This window comes from Venturia canescens, chromosome 2, assembly GCF_019457755.1.
Source record: "Venturia canescens isolate UGA chromosome 2, ASM1945775v1, whole genome shotgun sequence".
NCBI lineage: Eukaryota > Metazoa > Arthropoda > Insecta > Hymenoptera > Ichneumonidae > Venturia > Venturia canescens.
In genome coordinates this window covers 15,450,291-15,473,760 of record NC_057422.1, presented here as the reverse complement: position 1 = coordinate 15,473,760, position 23,470 = coordinate 15,450,291, and the positions used below count along the sequence as shown (strand labels likewise).

The window sequence follows — 23,470 nt, the reverse complement described above, 5'->3', positions numbered from 1 at the left end:
CAGTCATAACGGGACGAGCCTGTCGGTATGTTGACGACAACGAGCATACCAGCTGCATTTACAATCAATTGATTTGACGATTGATTGTTGCTGGGGTGCGAATTCACTCATGCAATTCTGAAACGAAAATATTTCGGATGGCAAAAACAGGTGTAATGTCATTGATGAATTCAGATGTGTGGACGAGTGTCATTCATTTAAAAAAAAAGACGTTTGCAAGAGTTCTATAATTGTTTCAATGTAAAACTCGAGAGAAAATATAATCCACTATAAACTGTGAACAATTGAAATGAAATCCTGAAGGAAAAAAACTGGTATTTGGACATAACTCGTTTTTTTCAATTACTGTAATACTGATTAAAAGAATGCTCTGTCCTGAATGGACATGAAAAATAAAAGTGTTACCAAGTACATTGAATTCCCTGGTGGTATGAAAAAATGATGAAATGCGATACTTTTGCGTCGTTCGAACGCGTGATTCTTATGCCACGCTTGGAAAATATTCTACTCTCTGACCATGTGTTTATTCTGTCACGATACTGGAAAGTACTGCGAAATTGCTTCTTCGAATTCATACAGTTAAAAGTATTAAAACTCTTTAAATGTTACGAGTGAAGTTTTTTTTCATGTAAATGAAGATAATTCAGGATAAAACGAGTAGTCGCAGTAACGGAAGTTCGAGGATACTGTTCACTTCAGGACTATCATGTACGATGCGGAACAAGAATTTCGTGATGGTGGAATATCGAGACAGAGAGAAACAGGGATGGAAAGCAGAAACGGTTCGATATATAGGCGATGGCTGGGGGTTATGGTGGCATTCCATCGAAGGGGAAGGTAGAAGCGGTGCAGAGACTATGATCGATGCTGAAATTAAGGGCTTGATCGATGCAGGACGAAACAAAGTTAACCAATCACGGTGGCGGATCGACCATTCTACCTTTATTGGCTCGGTCATTCCGGCTTCGTCACGTCCAATGCTTGTCCGAATTCTTTTTCCCCTTTTCTATTTTCATCGGTATTCTTGCCGGGAAAAAGTTTTTTTTTCTCGAATCGGTGGCTTTAACTCTTGACTTTGATATCCGGTGTAGATTTACTGAGAAAAAAGCGTGCAACTTTTCCATGGAAAATGCGAGTACTGCCTCGGATATTGAAAAATGAAATGCAAAAATGTTTGAGCCAAATATCCAGTGGATCGGAACTGTATGCTTAAATTTGCTGACCCGAGTATACTCTATTGAAAACTCAAGCAGAAGCAGGTCGAGCAGACTTTGTTGTTCGTAAAATGAGTAGAAAATCTCGAAAACAAGCATCGTCGAATAAAATCCGTTGGCAGAGTGACTACGAGCTAAGTGTGGCAACGACGATGCGGATAAGAACAACCTCATGCGACAGACACTGCGCACACTGAGATCGAACGGAGCATTGAGTCCCACACTTGTTCATATTTCCATATGGAGTTTGATCAGAGGGAGAAGCTTGAGGGAAAAAAAATGGCACGATCACAGCGAGCGAAGAGAAACGCGAGTTCTCTTTTGTTTCTCTCCAGTCAGTCGCTCCTCGTCCCCCGATATGATTTTTTTCTCATCTCTTTTTACCTCAGGTGGCCGACGCATTCTCCTCGGATTGACGTTGTACTTTCCGGCACAGTCGAATGAGCATGTCACAATCGACGTGGACCGCCTCAATCAAAAAGTGGCATTGATACCCTCCTCCCTCCCCCCCCCCCTTCCCCCCTCCTCCCTCTTCTCTCCCACCGGGTTAAAAGAGTCCACGTTTCTCTATTGTGGTTTAGCGGCGGAGACCGAAAATCTATTAGCTTCCCGACGATATTTCTCTCGTCTGGCTAGAAGAGTAGGGACAAACGATTGCGAGGGGAAAAGCGAGGATATGAAAGCATGGAAGGCGAAAGCTGTACGTCTGTGTGTGTGTGTCGTCACGACAGATATACTCTCACTCACACGTACGTCTTTCGAATACATACAAATATAGATATATATATATAAATGTAGCGATGGCGATGGTCTATATATAAAAACCAATAACAGCCAATAAGATGAAGCTTGTCGCGTGGGAGCAGCGCGTAGGTCCAGGGGACATAAAAGTCTCTATGTTTATAGTTATATAAAGCTGCATACGTTGCAAGATACCATACAGAGTAGCGCAGTATTATATGCCGCATAAAGTGCGAGGGTAAACAGCAGAGAAGAGCATGATCGGGAGGTACGGGAGCTTTCGCGATAAGCAATAGGCGGGATAGCAATACCGTGATCGACCTCGGCACAGGAAGCGTGTCTACGAAATGAAGCCAGAGGGGATTGCTCGACGTGACACGCGACCGAACAACCTCCTGTTTCCCCCCGCGCCCTCGTGTGATTCGCCCACCTCAAACCCTCAACTTTACGTATATGTGTACTTAAATATGGAGTATTCCATGCTAAACTCATCCACGCCGATTGAAGAATAATTGAAACGTTACATGAAAGAAATCTATTGTCATGGAGGAATGACTTATTTTTACTGCAATCTTGTTCGGTGGAGGAAATCAATTTGCGTCCTATTCGTAGCCGAGGGATACTAATTTTATTGAACTTCGTTGTGGATTCGTATAATTATGGGTTCTGGGATTCAGACATTTTATTCTTTGGTAGTTCGACGTGGATCTGCCGGCACGAATTCTCGTGAGTTCATTCAATCGATATCGTTTGGTCACGTGCACTCGTGAAAGTCCGTAAACCAAAGAATTTCGTTAATTCAAAGTACGAATGTAAATTTTTCGCTCAACCCTCAGCAGGTCGCACGACTGTTGCTGTTACTTCAAAGTTCGAAAGTCTGTTTGGGTTTGTCTATGAAAGGTGTAAATTTGTTTCGAATATTCTTTGGATCAAAGTCCTTCTTCGTTTAGAAATTGCGGTTCAGATTGTTAGCTATGCTGGCATCGAACGTCTTGCATAATTTTATTCCTATGACGTCTGCAATGCGAGGGCACGCATCGCGCAGTCACATTACAATCCAACGTGACAAAGTGTCTCGATCCACCTTCGTACCACGTCCGTTCTGCCATGGCTACACCCCCGAAGTTACGTACACTTAGGTGCGTGTCATCCTCCCCTCTCCCTCTAACTTTTTCAATGTAATTCTTTATCTTTCCTTTTCCCATCGCTCCCTTCCTCGTCGTTCTTTCTCGTGGTCACTCTCATTTAGTGATTAATTTTTCTATCGTGCGGGATGATCGGGGGGGTGTACGAGGGGACGTGCGCGTATCGGATGCTTGCGCGTGATTGCTGCCGAAGGTTTCGACGCGTCCGAGCTAATGAGTACCTACGTGCATTCCCCGCAACTTTTTTGTCGTATCATTGACCTTTCAGTGCTACCAACAAAAGTAATGAGTCGAAGGAGAACGACAAGATTTACTGCAACACATTGCACGACCGATTCTTGAGTACGGACTTTGAATCTTTTTCCTCATCCGCGTCAAGCGTTCGTAAGTGAGAGGACTTGGAAAGAAGACGTTTTTTTTTAATTGATATTCTTCAAGTTCCACTGTGATGGAATACAATCTTTTTTCCAAAGTATCAATGATTTACACTATAATTTTGCTCGAAAATAATTTACCTCACAAAATTCTAGGAAAAATGTAAATCGTTTCTCAATATATTTCTCTCCCTTCAGTAGCTAGAAGCCATCGAACGATTGGACAAAATTGAAAAAAATACTTTTTGATAAATTGAGAGTTCGAATGCGTCATTCGCTGGTACTTGTTTTCTCGTTATACACTGGCGCGAGATGCATGCACCTGACGTTTTTGAATCGAATCAAACGAGGTTGAGCATCTCTGCCCACAAGATGTCCTCCTGAAGACTATCTCGGCCGGGTCGTCCCGCGGGGAACGCTCTTCCTTCGTACCGTTTCTCCTATCTCAGGATTCTCTATAGCCTATTCAGATATCAGGCTCACTCTCCACAGTGTATACACGTAGGTACGCTCTCACATACGTCCATACACACAACACACATTTCGGATGAACATGAATGTGGAAGTCCAGGTGAATTGTGTGTCGTGGACGTATATGTGTATCATTCGTTTTACGTTAGACGAGAGCAGTCGTACAGAGAACGAAAGGAAAATGCTGTACCGGAGCGAGAGAACCGTTGTGTATTTTCGCGAGGAAGAACCGGCCCTCGGCGTGGACTTTGTTTGCGATGAGTGCGCGACATAAATACATTTATATTTACGTATATTCCATAAACCTACAGACTCAGTCGACCCTTTCACTCCCTCGGAACATCACCCTACTAGACATTCTTCCAGACCCCCACTGAAAACTTAATATACAGTCCCTGAACATTTCCGTGCCAGTTTGCATAAGAAGCGCAACTCCTATGTTGCAATTTATTGTAAAGGATTGTGGAGAATAGTGATTAATTGGAACTGATTCTTGAAGAAACTCACCGATCGATGATAACCGGATCACTGGGCGTCTCGTTCCGATTTCCGCAACTTTTTTTATCACAGCAACGACTGAAAATATCAATATCCATGTACGTTTGGTATGCTGAGTGAAGATTAATAGAAAAATCAATGGATGTCGATATAAATTAAATTTTTCAAGTTCCGGGTAATTTTTCAGTACGAATTTGTGAACTGATTTTTGAAATTGTTCATTTTTCGTTCCCATACTCGAAATAGTTAACCGCGCATATTAAGAATTCTTTTTTTTATGACGAAGAACACTCGTAACGAAATTGTGATTTATAAACTTTATTGTACAACGAGAACAAATGCAGAAGCAAACAATAAAATATTAATAAATAAATTCAAACGAAATAAGGGTTGATTGTAAAACTGTCAACAATGTTTACATAAAAAATTTATGAAACAAACGGTAAGTCGATGCACGTCATCATTCTATTAATGCATAAATGATTAAATTTAAGTGCGTACTGAAAATAATACGACTCGTTCCAATAATAGTTTATTTATGAAATCCATGGCGAAGTAAAAAGGAGGAGAAAGATGAGACGAATGTGTATGAACTTGATGCATTTGGGGGTTATGGAAGAAAACGTCAGAAGTTTCGAGTCGCTAAAAAAAAAGTCTATTGCCACCCCATGTGAGTGCACGATTGCCCTTGGGGATTTTTGGAGAGGGTAGTTGGAAGTCCCATGGGCCAGTGAGTCAGCTATATAGCTGTTACTGCGAAGCACCCCTCCTCGTATGAAACACGAGAGTACGTATAGTCGCGACTCTATATATACACCGCCCCTGGTATGCCTCGTTACGTTTATGGTTTACTACCGCAAAGGGTGGAACGACGTGTGATGAAGTATGAATCTACGCATAGGCACGCGTTCACCATGCTACGCAATCTACAACGAAAAAGCCCTTTCTACACTTTGCCGCAGTCTGATTCAAGTTTATCAAAACCAAGAACCTCATGGGACGACTTTTGACTCACCTGCACATAACCTCGTGGGTCAATAGGACACGGCACATTTCCGGGTTCTTATCCTGCCCCTCGTACATTATCGCCTGTAAACACACGAAACAGATTTTTTTTTACACGCTGCCAATCGACGTTCCAACATATGAAACGAATTTTTAGTTCAATCACTATACAACAATCAAATTTGAGTATGCAAAATACCAAGGAAATCCATTTTCTCAATGATTGATAGTCTGGGAAGGAAAAGTATTTGGCTGATTCAACTTTCAACAGAAGAGACAATAATTATTGGCACGTGCTACACGCTTCTCCGCGTACAGTGTCCCATTTATGCAGAATTTCGGAGTGAAAAATTCTGATGTGAGGAATTAAATATACCTGGTACAAGATATTTTTAAATATTTATGTATACATGAACTCTGATAAACGTGTTTTTGGAACGACGATCTGTAAATTTGTTGGCTTCCCTTAGGGAGCGGTTGATGAGCATGTTTCTATTCATTGAATTTTACAGCTTGAGCATATTTATCGGGGAGATAAAAACTTAGGGATTTTGGGAAGGATAGTAATGGGCGGAGCGGCGAAGAAGACCCACGTGGAAAATCGCAATTTCGTTTAGGTCGTCGGAAACGGAGTGTATGCGGGCCGAAAGTGTTGGTCCGTGAACGTGTATAGTTTAGCGAAGTACTGGGAGAAGGGATGCGCACAGATCACAACGTATCCCGGAGTCCGAAGGGCTAAGCCGTGGGCGGTGCAAGCAAATCCGTTAAGCCTCCTTCACGACCTCCCGATTGATTTTTATTTAATGACAACACGTCGTACGCTCCTTGTATTCATGTATTTATGTATGAAGCATATAGCCCCGTTGAGAGTAGCTGGGATTACCACGGGAATAATAGCCGTACACAACGTCTCCGACAAAACGAACGATCACATTTTACTTTAGCTTTGATCTGATGCAGCGAGGAGAGTGAAAAGAAAACTCATGTGAGGGAAAGCTGGTTAAAGATCGACGCTCGGATGAAAGGACAAAAAGAAAAAAGACCAGCCCTGTGAGTTTTGAGGATTCCTTTATTTTTTGAAACATTAACGTCCGACTTGCGTGACACGAAGCCATAAATGCGGCTTCTGTACACACGAACGTGTCGAGAGCGCTTAACCTCGAGCACTTACTTTCGATTGACTTTTGTTTCATTGTTTTTCTACACCCTTCGTACGAGAAATCATTATGAATTGTTATCCGTCGTAATAATTACTAACTATTATTTTTCATACGTCAATTATAAAAATTTGTCGAATTTTTATATTGCATACTCATTCGATACTTTTGCTGTTTGTAATTTTATGTTTATTGCTGTTTCGATGAATGACCAATTATGTTTCGTTTCTTATTTTATAGGACCTCTGGGCTTTTTAGTGTGCAGTAAAGTATGAATTAAAGCGCGTAGAATATCCAGCGTCGTTTCAACTCGATGAACTTTGTGCATTGATAAGCTATATTGAAAATGATGAATTAATAATAATCGCACAATTAGTAATGTGAACTGCATGAGTTTAAATAAGAGGAATTTATAGAAAGTTTTTCGGGGAACGGAACATGAAAAATTGGAAATACGATGATTGTATGGCGAAAAAAACTCGCGAAAACTAAGAAACAGGGATCGTGCCAAAACTCGTAGGATTACGTCTCGCAGCGATGAAACCTGTGGCCGGAAAGCGGGTGCAAAGTGTGTACGCTACCTTTGGATGATTTTAAAACACCACGGGGCCCAACAGTCGCGATTTACCCGTGAGAATGTACTACCGCATGAAATATTTATGTGCCTGGAAATAAGTGAATTGCAGCACAAACGAAGCCTCGCTCGGTTATATTTTCTCTCGGAGTGTATACAGCAGACGTTGGTGGTAGGTAAATCAAGGCGTGAAAGAGGGATGAGAAGTTGGGGGTACACCGAATATACAGCAGTTAAAGGGAAAGAACTGATGAAGGGACCAAAGTATAAAACAAGAAAAAAGAAGGGAGAAGAAAAAAGTGAGATGCCGAGTCAAGGGGTGAAAATTTTTTCTTCCACGTGGATGAGTCCGTTATTTCAATACGTGCGGCGACAAAAATGCCGATAAACTAATTTGGATTCAATCTAGAGTCGCGGTAGCGACTCTGAGACGAGTACATTTATGTATGGCGAGTCGCTTCCAGAGAGTCTTTACAGGAGCGAGTGTTTTTCAGCAGTTTTCTATAACTTTCAAAATTTATTTCGTTAATAATTAAATAATTACAGTATTTCAGAGAATCCTGCAAGTTGACGTATTTTTTATTTAGGCATTTTCGATCAAACGAAAGTGCGCATTTAATTTGATTCTTAAGCATATTGAGCAACTCGCCTTACGATAAATCAGTTGCTACCGTAAACGATGTGCTGTCTTCCCATTTGAAGGTTTTTCATCATCACGAATTATGGTCTCGACATCCATGTATTTAAAACAAAGATAACATCGAAAAGAACATTTTTTTTGAAGTGGCAAACCTAATGGATAGGTTCTCAGTGTGTACTCGACGTTTTTATGATCCAAATTACAGAACTTTGTTTCTGTCCACGTGTACACGAGACAAGAAAAATGGAGTATGAAGGAAGCCAGGAATGGTTCGTCTGTATGCACATTATTATCCGTGTCATCACTGCCGTGGTGTGTTGAGAGCCGCCTTGTAATCGGTACTTGTTAAACATGTAAGTGAAGCGAAGGAGTGGTGCGATGAAGCAATACGACCTTTGTAGCACCTGCAAAGCGCTGCGGCATGCTACCATTGTTTGTGCAGGGTCTACACCGACGGCGAATTACTACTGTTTTGTTGACCCACCGTTTCTTAGCACTTTGGAACAATTTGAAGCAATTATCCATCGGGTCCGTTATTTGTTTATAGACGTCTGAATTTTTTATGATTTCTAGGAATTCCCATTGGATACTGCAGCCCTGAAATAGTATTTGCTTGACGAATGAGTGTGCGAATGTTGAATGATAGCAGAATGAGCAGAGATTGAGCTCCAGCGAAAGTTTTTGTGAGACTCGAGAGGAGGCTCACGTTCACAGGCAAGCCTGAGGAATCATTTCTATCGAGAACCGAAATCCCAAAAGAGATTCTTCGGATGTTAGCAGACTTGGCAACAGAGAACGGTACTCTCGAATATTTCACAGCGTTATATAGAACGAGCGTCGTCGCACTTGAGTGTTTTCTTTCTCTGTCGTTCTCTCCTACATAATACACATTCGCCGATGGATATCGCGGGGTGGTTATGTCGTTGTGGGTCTCGGAGGAGATGCCAAGGACTCCGAGGGTCGGCATCAAGGGTCCCCGAGAAGCGCACGTTGTAGCGGTTTCCTTGTCGTAGAGGATGACGTCGTCGACGACGACGACGACGATGCCAGAGGTCAGGGACACGCGGGAGGGATACGGGAGAAGAGCGTCCTGAGGGTGCGACCAGTCAGCACCGGCCCCACGGGGGCCTTCCTTCGTTTTCTCAGAGTCCCACAAGGAGAGCACATACACTTTTGGTAATATTACTCTTAAACCCCCTTCGTTCCCAATTCCCACGGGAATTACTTGCGAAGGACTAATAAAGACCGGACTCGCGCCGGTCCCCGAGCCTATCGTTATGCGATTTATTCCATTTCGAGTGACACCCTCACCGCAGCTCACACTCGATTTTTCAGTTAAATCCCTGTGAGGTAAAAAATGTTGAGTGTATGCGAGAAAGAGGAACGCGATCGAATCTCACGTCTCAATTATCTTCAACGATCTTACTACTTCCTTCGATGTGTGTGTGTGTATGTGTGTGTGCAAAAGAATAAAGGGACTCCAAGGGTTCCGTGCTGCGAGTTAGGTCAGGAGTGAAAAAAGTCTTTAGCAATAAAACTGAGTTATCGTCATCCTCATGGGCATATATTTATGCGTATTTACATCTGTCTTATCGCATGAGCTGCTGCTACTTTGCTTCATAAACACACAAGGCTACATAAAGAAGAAACAAGTATTTTCACATCCGTGAGAGAGTCCAACCGGGAAACAAGCTTTTCTTCAGAGACAAGAGCGAAGATCAGCTCTAAGATAGTCATTCAAATCTCCAGTAATGATTTCCATCCCGAATCGATTTTCAAAGTCCCCTGGGAGAATGTTCTTCTCGCATCGACACACAGACACAAGGGATATTTTCACCAGGGCGGTGGATACACGCCGCTGAACAACATAGGCCCGCACACACGACTCGCATCCCCCTCGTCGCAGTACCGCACCAGCCCTTCTATTTTCATCCCCTCCCCTGCGCATTATAAGGCGGCTCTTTTTCTCTTCTCTGCTCTTATCTATCGGGGATTAAGCTATCTCGGGCTTATTATTTCCCTGATCCACGGTTAAATACTCATATTTCAGTATTAAGGGACAGGACCCCAAAGGGAAACGCATATCCTGCCCTTCGCCTACGCTCCTCGTGCACATGTGTGCACGTATGCATCGCTAGGTTATTCGACTCGCCGTCGCTCACCGAGGATCCTACTTTCGTCGAGCTCCGTCACAACAACCCTGCTTGCAGACGATCTTGGAGTTCTCATGGTTTTTTAAAACCCGGACAATGAGGATCCGCATAAAAATGCTTCTGTAACGAATTCAATCGATAACTTAATCGTCTCTGATAATCATCGGTGTCTTCGGGATATAAATCGCGGCAAGGCTTACCGCTGAACGATTTATTCGCGAATGATCGATCATTCCTGCGCGTATTCATACTGCGGTAATTTTTGTTGATTATTTGGAAGGTTACTCAACCGTGGAATTGATAAATTTTGACATTCGCGAAGATACTTCAAACTAAAATCCTTCAACTTTGTTCTTGTATTACGCTGAAACATAAAAAAACTCGCGCTTTTAATAACTCTGGTCACGCGGTGTTCGGTCTCAAAGGGAAAAAAGGCTGTAACAAGGTTTCACAATTAGAGGAAATTTCATGTTGTTCATTCATTTAGAATAACGACGCTGAATGAGCATATCGTAAATGAAAGTCTCCGGTGAGTGGTTCAAGCGGATCTTCGCACTCCGTCTTTCTCTTTCCGCGAGGGGCTCCCGCGGTACCGTTTCGTATATATACTGGCGCAACAATTTTCCTAGAGCCGCGAACGAGGCAGATAAATGTTCGCCCTCCGGAACTAATTAGCATTTAGCATTTTTAATTCTGCAGAGAAAAGCCAGCAGGATAGCCCGCCGGATATGCCAAGCCTTTTATCTATCTATATTTTCGAAAGATTCGGTGCGTTGGCCCGCGCACATGCGATTTACCGTAGTTGTTATATAATAAAACGGCGAAACCGGAAGTCTCTCGCGTTTCTCATTTCTACCTTTCTATCTCCTTCGTTTTTTATGATTCCTCAATTTTTCTTTTTTCACCGGAGTGATGCGCACGTTAAACTGAAAAACTGCCTTCCTCCATGCATCACACGAATGCATGCAGTTATCCTACGTCCACGAAAATTCAACGGCTTGTTAATACACACGCTCGTACGTCCACCATACTGACATGTATGTTCTTACAAATCTATAGGCATGTATACATGGGTATGTGAAGATACACATGCACGAAATCTATGTACAGGTACATGGACGTAGCTACAGGAATGGAAACGTAGAAAAGGTTGGTGGGGTATTGGCGAGTGAACGGATGACTCGGGAAATGGTGGAAGAAGGAATAAAATGGAGAGAGGATCGCGAGAGCTTCGATTCAGGTTGCGAGAGCCGACGATCGAGCCAATTATAACAGATTTATAACCTGCCCTTGCCATGTACGCGGGTGATTCAACCTTTCGACCTGACCCCACCGAAGCAGTCGGTGCGACTTGAATAAATTCTGTATTTTTTCCTCCACCGTCCTCGCTCCCTCAACGTTCAAATGCATTTTCGATTTGGTCAACGAGTTCGATCGTACCTTTATCACCGGAACAGCTAGAATAGGATGGAATGGCTTCGGAAATCACTGTATGGATTTCGAGAGACGAAGTGCTCTGCCAGCAGCATACGTGTCGTCGGCAGTCATACGTGTCGTAAAAAAATGTTTCTTATCAGAAAAAAAAGGAAAATAGTTTTTCGTCAAGATTAAACAATTTCGATTCTAAAAGTCTGCCAATTGAAGGGTTTTAGTTTTTGCTATATTTATTCGAACGAGACTTTTTCAAGTCCAAGCATGTTTAAAATTTATCGATCACACCACAAGGAATCGATTAAGGTACTTCAAATAACATTGTCGATTAACCGTGCATAATACGATAATGGCGGCGTCGTTGAACGAAGAGAGAAACTGCCGGACTCTGATCGCGCAAGGGCACAGTGGCTTAGTAATTTAATCAGCTAAAACTAACATCGCTCGCTGTTTCGCCGCGACGAACCCTCCTGCATACGGTAAAGTAGCCTCGCACAATACCTATATATTTAATCAAACTCACGACCACTAGCCTCGCGCGCAAGATGATTTAATCTGCTAAAACGTCGCGCGACCGCGCTTTCCCTTACCTATAGGCACTTGGACAAGTCTTCAGGATCCTATATATAGCACCGCGTACAAGACACAAAATAATTTAAGAAAGTAGATACGTCTTTGTGACCCGAGTACACGACGAGGATGATGACCAAAGACTTTCGTCTGCACCCCTTTTTCTGGGTATGTGTGTCTCTTATATTATTCAAATATCTATACACAGAGTCGAGGTTCGCTTTTGTCGGTCACAATGCAACACACACGCCAAATCAGTGTGGATCACGCAAATATACGGCAAGAGTTTTCAGCCGGGTTCTTCATTCTCGTAATAAAAACATTGAATTTTTCTAGCAATCCGAGCTATTTAATTAATTAATTTAAAAAAAATTTACTTTCCTCGACATCGCTCATGAAATTTCTTCGGTTTTTTTGCTCAATCTTACTTCATGTAATTTCAGGAATACTTCCGAAAACCATAACTTTTATGAAAAATACGACACTGTGTTTGTTTAGTACTTTTTTTGAATTTTTTTAGAAAACTTGGTAAAATCTCAGACAGATCTGCCTCAAGGTAGTTATGACAACACAGAAAAGCAAAAATATTTATTCGAATCACACATCAATTCTGACTAATCGAATGTGCAGTAATCCAGAATCCCTGACAAGAATTTCAAGGTTGACAAAGCCTTTTTACAGATTAATGAGACGAAAAAGGCGATAAACCAAAGGTCTGCTTCAAAGATTTTCGAACTGAGAATTTGAGCTGACCTTGGAATAAAGTTTTCCGTGCTACCGCAATGAAGAAATAACTTAAACGGTTTGCAAAACCTGCGAGAAAACGTAGTAGCAACTTTTATCAGGTTTCTCAATCCGCCAGTTCGAGCTGCTAAAGAAGGTGACGATCTTCCTTTTGGTAACGGAGGGTACGCGTGTCTATTTTGTTTGTGTCTCGTATCGATGGCTGAGGATCTATGAAATGCTGAAAAGCGATGGTGCCGTGCGAGGTCGTCGGACCCGGGGTTTCAGGCATGTTTGTCTAGGAGTGTGAGGGGTGCATATAACACGTGGTTGGCGAGAGTCGGAGCGGTGTATGTACGGAAACGTTGGAGGGTTCTCCGGGAGCCACGTGGCTCAGATAACGGGATGGGACATTGCCACGACTGGAGCGCATTGTCAGCGAAGTAGGGGCTTTTTGGGCTCTTGGAAAGCAACCCCCCGGAAAATTAAGTGCTTGTAACGTGTGCGATAACGTGTGCAAACGATCTTTTGCTCCGTTTTATCTGTGCGCAGTTACTTGGGACTTGGGACAGCAGATTGATTCGATCAAGCAAATGTTCAATGACGAATTCCATTTCACCGACTCGAAGTTCGAATAATAACAAACTTTATCAAGAACAATATTTACTGCCAAGTTTACTGTCTTTACCGTTATGAAGCATCGTAAAAAATAACGGAAACGTCAATAATTAATGAAAAACATGCTCACCTGTTTCGTCGAGGAGTCGATGAGCCTCACGAAAATGTCCTGTTCCTGTCTGAGACCTGAAAAACAGAATAATCTTGACTCAGTCTTGTACCAACTCTCATTCGACGTATTTAACGTTTTTTTCATCAATTGCGCTGTACGGAGTTTGTAAGCGGCCCGTGCGCATCAAAAATCGTGAAATATAGTCAGGGCAAAGAAGCGTGGAGGGAAAAGGAACGGGCGGAGTGAAAAAGTGGCATATTAAAAAGTGTTTTCGATCGAGCAGGAGGAAAGAGCGGACGCGGAGTGCAGATTGTCCGGCGGTTGTCGATCCCTGCATCTTCTCTTTCCTCCTGGGACATATGCACAATCTCCGTTGTTCTCTCCCCCCTGTGTATTTCTGCCCTCGAAGCCTCTTCAACGCAGTCTTGTAGCTTTTGTACGTGTATATATTGCACCGCGTACGTAAGAAGGCCTCGATGAGCCAGGTAAGTGAGTATCGGTACAACCTGTCTCGGTGTGCCTTTAACTTGGCCGAAAATTCCCGTGGGAGAAAAACGGGCTCGACCCCCTTCCTCGATCCATGACCCCCTGGCTACATGGCAAAATAACAGCAAAAGCATCATGCCATATACTCCTCTTCACAGTTTTATCTCATTTCTTAGTGCATGAGCTGCCAAGCGCGTACGGTTTATGGCCGCGCTTTACAGTTTTTTTCCTCCTCTCGCATGATACTTGAGCTTTCCGCGTGTAGCGTCAACCTATTTATTTTGAGAAAGGATCTCTTACGATCTACATACTCAGGAGCCTTTGAGAAGGAGCCAAAAATGACAGCATGACACCCTTTTTTCATAATAATGCCAACTTTTATGTTCGGTGTTTTCAGATAGCAACTAAGTTGATAGTTTCTACCTTATGGAATATGATACTTTGTTCTTAACGATGCTCCACCAAGGTATAAAGATAGCAAGAGCTCACTCGTGGAAGACTTTTCTACTGCTATTTTTTAAGCTCATTGTTTAACTTGTAAACTGCGTACACGGAGAGAATTGAACGGTTATTTTTGGCGTGAAATTCACTGTAATATTTACCGGATATATTTGACTCCGGGGACAAGTTAAGAAAAAATATTTACTCCAGTAACGCACTGTAAAATTTTCAATATTTATTTTTCAAATTTCTTTCCCCTAACGTAGGTATCGGTCACTCGTTTCCGAATTTCGTAGCACACTGAAACGCTGATTTACACACTTCAACAAAGGACTGAACATATAAAAACTGTGGGGAAATAGGTCGGAATAGCGACAAGATACATCCTTGTCCCCAATGTAGCCGCATCCTAACGTAAACATTCGTACGGAAATTTCTATAGTGCAGCGCGGTAAAATTCACCGTGATTTCAAAATTTACTAAATATTCCGCTAAAACTTTCTACTGCGAACAATGAATATTATTTTTTTTATTAGCAAAATTCAATTTCTTCAATTCCCATAATATTCCCATTGATCGTTTTGGGCTCATTTGAAAAAGATTTTAAAAATTAGTGTCCAAACCAGTTTTCCCTTTCGTAGCTCGTCACCACACTATCGTTACTGGACGGTAATTTTTCAAATTTAATTCTCCCCGTGTATTTAATTGAAAAACAAATTTTCAGAAAAGTCATCCTCATTGAAATTTTTACTGTTTATCTCATCATCAAATCGAGCGATTGTATCATGTGATCAGACTCCGGATATCACGTATCTACACTACGTTTGAACAAAAAAAAATCAAAAAACCTTTTTTATGACATTTTTTGGGTCGAAGAAAAGAGAGCCCGAGAGATTCAGCCTGGAATAGTCTATGCCGGTAAGTTTCGAATCTATAAAGACTGTGTAAGGGAGCATCGGAGAGTGCCACAACGAGAGGAAAACCCTACTCGTTCCTTTTGGTTGTATCCAGTCGTGTGTCCAGCATAAGCCAAGTAATCCCGATATAAGACTGCAGAGGCTGCTGCTGCTGCTGCGGCAACTGAGGCAGACTAGCTGCTAGTCTTCTCCCCTAGCATAGATATATTTATATATGTATTTATGTATCTTTATCTTTGAATATATATATCTATAAGCATACAAGGATCACATAACGTTACCGTGGATTACGATACTTCGGGCCAAAACTAGCTCACAAATTACCTCGAGAAAGCGTCGTGGCTTACCGGAAGTAACTTACTCGCATGGCTCCGAGGTCTCACATACGGCTAGCCGTGTACCGCGAGATAACTAAACCGTGAGATATATATGTATGTGTTTTATCCACGTCATCGTACGTAAAGATGGAACTCTAAGTACAGAATTCGTTTTATTAATATATCTGTACAAACAACCGATTCTAAATACTGGATTAAGTTATATTAAGATTAAGAATATAGACGACACGTCCAAACGTTTCATTCCTTGCAGCTACCGGAATGCTCAATACTTACAAAAGCAGAGGCATCGAGACTTTGGAATGATTTACTCTACGAGCGGAGTTTTCAATGTTGAACCAAGTGTTAACACACATCGGATCTTTGTCGGAGTAAGAAAAAGATGCACGAAAAACTGTATCTCACCTGAAGGTAAAGGGAGCGGAAAAAAGTGACGTGGCTAAGAAAGAAAAGAAAAAGACTCGATCGATCAGACTGCGGTCCGGTGGAACTCAAAAGCGTATCGATTTTCTCTTAACACGAATCTCTTTCGATCGGTACACGTGCTGGTTGGATCGATGGCATTTCTGTGATATCGTTCATGGGTTCGAGTATTAGCATAACTAGGAAATTCACTTGCAGGGTGGTCAGTGACCAGTCACGACGAGAGGCGAGACTGATGGATGACGACGGAGCGTGTGTACAGCGCCGGGCTGCTAGGTGATCCGCTGATTGCGTGCTTATACTTCGATTCTCGAATAATGACGAGGATGCTCGTTTCCCATAATTGGTATTGCTCTTATTACTCAAAGCGTATACCCAACACAGTATGCCGAAGAGTAGCAGCAGTTTATATATCTCTGCTGTTTTTTCTACGTCACTCCTTCTGGCATTTGTTGCTGTTGCTTTGTTTTTTTGTCCCGTGGAAGATATATATGAAGCGAGGTATATTACCGGTGGTGACGATCCTACGCTGAAAGCCCTCGCAACAGGAGAATCAAATGTGTACAAGCGTGGAATAGCTACGCTGCTATACACGGAGTCGAATAGGTGAATCTGCCTCGGTGTGAGAGACAACGAAAAAGGGACAAGGGAGCAGAGGATGATAGCCGCGAGAGAGTCACGACGGTGAGTCGATCCGATGACAAAAAGGGGTAGGACCCGATATGGGAGGAGACTTTGCTCGTCACTCGACGAACGCGCCCGGGGAACGCTCCTTATTTATTATTTAATTATAGATTTATTGCTCTGGACGGGTGATCGGTGACGCGATGACGCGGAGCACCGAGACACCTGATGGGGAGTCGCGCGCCCGAGTTTGTTCTTTTCTGTCCGTGTGCGTATCCGCTGTAAACGCTCCTCCGTATTCGTGAGCGGTGCACGTACAGCGGAGAATCGGGGCTTGCTTCTGCCGATCATCGTGTGCAACTCGAACGACAACCGAACGAGACTACGTAGCGTGTGCTCTTCTCGCACCTCAATTTGTCTTGGCGACCAGTCGAGCGGTGCGAAGACGGGGCAAAGGAGACGGGGAAAACCTTCGCTTGTGCCGAATGAAACGTGCCACCGGCCACGCAGAATTTTGGGGATGAAACTTTTATTAAAGACGAGATGAAAAAATATGGAATAGCGAACATACTATCGAATGGAGATCAACCAAAGGATTTTCTGAGTCGCAACAAGCGAGTCCACTTTAAAGGGAAATTAACGAGAACTCAGAACTATAAACACTGTGCCCAATCCTCGTGGATGTGTTTGAACGCTTTAGAAGCAAAAAGAATATTCGATTACTGAGGCCCAACAGTTGCTCCGTCAAGAATATATTTTCAATTGAGAACTAGTTAAATATCATTTTACCGAGACATAAGTACGACATACTTTTAGAAAAAAACAATCCTTCAGATTGGCCAACAGATCGTCAGCCTATTAGGATTAATTAATCTTTCATTTCCTTTTCGTATCTCGCATTTCCAGCTGCTCGCAATCTCAGTGGCAAAACGATTGCTAGCATTTGAAACACTGCTATCCTTCGATCGGGATAAAAAGACTCGAATCTCAAAGGTGCAGTCGATCATGCAAACACTGGCGTGTATACTCGGAAACAAAAAGGAAGCCCAGTGAACGATCACAAGCAATTTACACCCTTAACGTGAATAATGGAACGGTAGAAAATCATGACGAGACTTTGATTTCAATCCGGTATTCGTATAATAGTAGAACGATATCCTGGGGAGCGATCTCTCGCGCGCGGTTCTCGCTCTCGCCTCTCCGGTATTCGCTTACTTTGCGACAGTTAGTTGTTTCTTGTTCGCGATGTTTGCAACACGTTTCAGCGTCCATAGATGGCTCTCGGGCGGTCCTGCCTCACTCGCGTCAGCCACGCAGAGGAAGAAAGGAAGAGAACGAGGCAAGGGAAAAGAGCGAGAAAGTGGAGAGGCCTTCGATCGTCGCTGACATGGTGAAAATCTTGCATTGATTGATCGGCTTCTGGCATCATAAGCAAAAAAACGATTGTGTATTATGTGTATCCGTATACTGGGCATATATGTTCACTTGTACTAGAGTAAACACATGGAAGTGTTTACAGGTACTACATGAAAGTTATCAACGCTGCCTCCTCGTAAAGGGTACGGACAGAGGAAGCAAAAGCAAAGATGATGCCTCTTGACTTTCCTTCCTTTCCTCCACCATAGACGAAAGAGAAAAGATCTGATGGAACATGGAGACTAAAGGGAAAAAAGCAACGGGGGATATCGTAGAGACAAGAACCAAGCAAGAAGATGAAGAAGGGAAAAACCGGGGAATGGAGAGAAAGAGGAGAGGGAAAGGGAAAGAGCTTCGAGGACGAAAAAGATTGAAGGGATTACTGGGTAAGGAACTCACCGAACTCGCGTATATGGAGTGAAAAATTGCTGGCACGGGCTCAACCGACGGAAGGCACATTTTACTGCTCTACTTCTCTTCTCTGCGTTCCGGCTTTCTCTCTGTCTCTCTGTTTATTTGCTTTTTCATGACAACGAGTACTTAAAAATGTGCCAGCACTAGGCTCGATTTCACACAAATCTCTGTTTTTTATATGCATCAGTCCAAGCTCATTTGACGCCTGGCAAGAGGCAATGACGGTAATGATTTTCTGGCCACTACGACTCAAAAGTTGCAAAAACATTTCGATATGAGAGGCTTTAATCCATGATAAAACGGCGCGCGTAAAGACGAAGTGAAAACTTTCAGAGAAAAACGTGCGGATTGGAAGCTTGCGCTATTAATCATTCTCGTCACATGACATTGCGCCAAATTCACAGTGACTCGCCGGGGAAAAAAACATTCTGTATGCATACGAGAATTTGAGGAACGTGAAATATGTCTCTGTCATGGTCCGACTTTGTTCCATACGGAGCGAGCAAAAACGCACTTGGACTGGCAAAAGACTGGTGGATTGCATTTGTGCGCATTCTGGCGGGTGTTAGTAAGTGCACGAAGACTGGCCGAAGTGTCTTGTGCGCTCATTCAACGTGTTCATAAAAGTTTCCTCGCAATGCAGAAGCTGCACAATGTTGCTGCTGGCGTGATTATCGTCAATTTTCTTATATCGTCTTTAGATTCGTGATTGTTTTTCGCACAGGCGCTACCGGTTTTCATCGGAGCTGTATAAGAATTAAGTCCTGCATGCGTGAGGCTGCACACGTGTATATATGAGATTTTATAAAAGAGCCAAAAAGCGCGGGTGCACGTTTCGCGCGTTCTAAGTCTCAGCGGCCGTTGAAGCGTCTCTTTTTGCAATACCGGGGGTCGCGAGAGAAAGAGACGCCGAAGAGGAGAGATGCGAGAGGAAGAGAATGCGAGAGAGGAAGGTGCAGCAGTGGCGGTAGGCGAGTGACGTAAAATATGTCTCTGTTGCGCGGGAGCTCATGCTCTTGTGGCTTTTCTCTCTGGACGACGCGACTCGCGCCTCCTCTTGCTTCCTCTCTCGCTTTCGGACTGGACGGACGTCTTGCGTCTTGGCGAGTGTTCGTCTCGCGATCGAGAGCTTTTTAGCTGCCCTAAGAGACCAGCGCCGGGTGTCCGCACGGAATGTTGATGGCCCGTCATCGTCGCTTCGCACGGTCCATTATAAAAGGATCCAGCAGGACCTGCGCGGCACACTCTGCGACAGAAGCAGCCTCGAAAATATCGCTTCTTCTCTCTCAATCTTTCTCTCCTTTCTTATGCTCTCTCATTTTCATCTTCTCGCTCCAACGAGCCCGGACAACAGCTTGAAAACATAACTATATGTGCAGCTTACTTACAGCGGGCAGTCGCGAGCCCACCCGCCGACACCGCGCGATCGTTTATAGATCGATTGCGATCCTCGGCATTCTCTCTTTTCCCTTCCCCCCTCGCTCTTTTTTCCCTCGACTTCCTCTTATTCTCGCACTCCTTCTCCAACATGAGAAGATATACGGGCAAGAAAATACCGACCGATGTTTTGTTGACGTTTTAAGAAAGCAAGTAAGATTCTCACTGTGTATAGCCTTTCGTCCGACCGAAATTCCATTTTTACTTTTATACGCACATTTTTAATCGAGTGTTGCGTATATCTGTATAGGATACTTATATCAAAAGCCATTTACTTTGTCCTTCATCTCGATCGGGAACATAAATAATTCTTCAACTCACCATTGGCGTAGAGCAGCTGGAGCCTGTATTGGATTCCGTTGTTGGTTTTTTGACCCTCGGATTCCTGCAATATCACGAACGTATGCAATTTTATTATCAGGACAAAACATGCTAATAAACACACAACGAATTTTCACAAGTTTTTTTTCCATAGCCCAATATCGCAAATCTGCAATATTGTAACATCTGAATTCTTCCAACCTGTAGTAAGTTAATTGCCATGATTGCACTCATTATCATGAATAAAAATCTCGAAAAGAAATTTCAAGTTTCTGGTTATCTAACAACTCCCACAGCCATTTGAGTACGACGAACCCATCATGACCGCGAATCAACGTTACAGATACACATTAATTAAATGCATTAAAAACTAATGATGGGGCTGATATGATAGGTTTTACATCGAGATACGCATGTAACGTGTTCACTCCATCTCACGCTAATTATTAATTTCTTGATGCGTCTCGCGCGCCACCGCTAAAAGTGGAGTGCCATTACATAAATATCCATATATCGTGTTCTCTTCTTCATGGCGTGCCATGCATAATTATCGGATGGCTCGGCGCGTTGACGAGTCATGCGTGTGTTGCATCGCGCCATATGCATGACAGGCCATGGGTAATGCATTTTCAACTAGGCATCCCCTTGTTCGTCCACCCTCAATCACCAGTATTTATTCGCTTTGTTTTTCATGTTAGAACGAAGCACGACGTGGTCTAACGCACTCTCGTTCGAGGTGAATTAAGAAAAACCGTAAACGAATCTATCGATGATTGATGACCACGTGGTAGAGCGACGTAATCACTTGGATTTTCTAGACTCAACGTGCCTTAAAAAGGTAGAAACATCATTCGAAATTGTCAAGCAGCTTTGTTTGGAACTGAAATCTGAGAGTTTTCGGATCTCTAGAAACTCTGAAGATTCTCGAGAATTTAAAGGGCGGAAGCACATGCCCGTTGATTTTCCTAGCACATCGACGCGTCGATGTCGACGAGTAGTCGTTTCCCTGATGTTTACGAACATCAGGGCTATTTCCGGAAATGTGCTACCCTCACATGGTGTGTACATGGTAAGTAAGCTCCAGGGAAGAATAACCTACATAACCTACGAGGAGAGACGATTAACAGTGCTTTTATGACGACTTCCTGCATGTTAAACTTCCTTGTCATACAATGGTTTTATGTTCGCATTTGTTAACTTGGAAATACACCGACTCAACGTTTCCCTTGATGGCTGAAAAAAATATAAAATATATGTGAAAAACTCAGTTTTGGAATACAGCCGAATCTTCAACATTTCGTCCTTGAAACTGCCTTATTTTTCTTTTAACAATACTTTCAAGAGTTTTTCTGACGTTTTGTGTTGCATAGCAGCTGTCGCCGAAATTTATCGACCGAATGGCAGCATAGTTGACGAAGTAACGAATTCACTTACACTCCGCACTGCAAAGCAGCAGTCTTAAGGAGTCACTCACTAGACATTGATAAGTCCGAAGAACCAGCAAATATTCTCACAGAGAAACGGCACATCACTGTGCACATTGAATGTACAGTTTTAGTACAATTTCTGTTGAAACATTTCCGGAGCATTCTACGCGAATTGTAGGAAGCAAGTTGGCTCAGTATTAGGTACTTTATGTGTGTACACCCAGGCTTCTAAACGTCAGATACTGTGCCAGGCCTCCGTATTCTCTAAGCTCCCTTCCGCCGGAGAAACACCCGCGTGGCGCTCGCACTGGCCAGAGGTTGATGTATGCCCGCGGTGCATGACCCTAATTAATAGGAAGGCCACGCGATGCAACTGTCCAGTTCGTGTGAGTTATACGTACATGGTATTATGTATGAAGCGTTATGTCGGCTGAGCAAGAGAGAGAGAGAGCGACAGAGGGAGTGCGAAGTCGGAAGAGGATTAGCCAGGGAGTTGAGACAGTCGAGCAAGAGGCGCGGAATAATCAAGGTGTGAGGAACCGAGAGGGGAACAGGAAATACATGTTCATGTGGAACATGCATGGTCAACATTACATGGCAAACGTGAACATATTCATTTACCTCTGCCCACGTGTGCAGTTATGTGCCTACGAAGGGACACTTAGCTGAGGCTTTAAACGTATGAATGGAGTGTATATAAAGTGTAAGTGGATTGAGGCTTCCAAAAGTCACGATGTAAACAGGAGCGCGTGGCAGGACGTGTAATTAGTTGAGTTGACTGACCTTCGTATTAAATAATCAAGAACAAGTGAGAGTTATTTTTGTTTAACGTAAGTCGTTGCTACTTTTTCCACGTGTGCCACGATTCTTCGAGCGTTTCCTCGCGCAAAACTCATTTACACATGCACTCGTATATAACCCCCTCATGATCAGCTCCGACATTGAGAATCTATGTTCGTGTCAGTTACAAAATTCGATAACGTTGTCTCGTTGTATAAACCAGGCCTATATAAAGTGGTGCGAATTCGCCCTTTTACCTTCGCCACACGGTGCATTATCGGGTTCTCCTGGATTTATGACCGGGTGATTTATCGTCCTACTGGGCTGGGCTACGCGTGTGTGTTCCTACCCAAGGAAAGTTGAAATATCGCTAGATAGAACCGTATAACAAGTGCCCTCTAGAGTAGATGTTACATTTAATGCGCTATATTTATATTACATGTGCGCATGTGTAGGTACACCAACACTGTCTGCTCCAGCTGATAAATATATGGAGTTTCATTTCTAAATATGAAACACTATATAAACGAAGATACTTTTCTGCTTCTACGTGATTTTCGACAAGAATTCTCACTTGAGCAATGAACGAAGCAAGGCGAATCCTATCATTTTGGCTGATGATGCATGAATTCAGGAAGCTCACGAGAATCTAATGGAAATCGAGAATTCTCACTTTGAGAGTTGAAATTTGGAACTATGCTTAAAATATACACCGTGCATCTATTCCTGGAATTATTATAGGATCTTCGGTCTAGTTGAGATAACAATTAACGAAAATCCCATTTTTTGAAGGGTTAAACGCAGGCTCTTATGGCTGGCACACTTCCTGTGCGACCATTTAAATTTAATGAAATAGGATCCTCCCAACTTTTAAGAGCCGAAAATGAGAATAAGAAAATATAATGTTTTTAGATATCAATGATGTCTTGAGAAAGCTTTGTTATCGGTGAAAATAATTTGATAACGGGAAAAGAAAAACACTTGTTTGAAGTTAACGAGTAATAACGACTAAACGGAGGA

General features: G+C 42.9%; 1 protein-coding gene across 6 annotated transcripts in view; it reads right to left on the bottom strand.

Moving 5' to 3' along the window:
* kn (EBF transcription factor knot) overlaps positions 1–23,470 on the bottom strand; it is a 96,570-nt gene that overhangs the window by 60,697 nt on the left and 12,403 nt on the right. For all 6 annotated transcript variants that reach the window (XR_006260005.1, XR_006260007.1, XR_006260006.1 and 3 more), the window contains exons 3-6: positions 20,244–20,307; positions 13,445–13,500; positions 5,459–5,532; positions 4,453–4,521 (exon numbers count right to left, since the gene is read on the bottom strand). Coding sequence is in view for 3 of the 6 variants with exons in the window: in XM_043412058.1 (XP_043267993.1) it covers positions 4,453–4,521; positions 5,459–5,532; positions 13,445–13,500; positions 20,244–20,307 (263 nt within the window). In the remaining 3 variants the exon portion in view is untranslated. The remainder of the gene's footprint in view (positions 1–4,452; positions 4,522–5,458; positions 5,533–13,444; positions 13,501–20,243; positions 20,308–23,470) is intronic.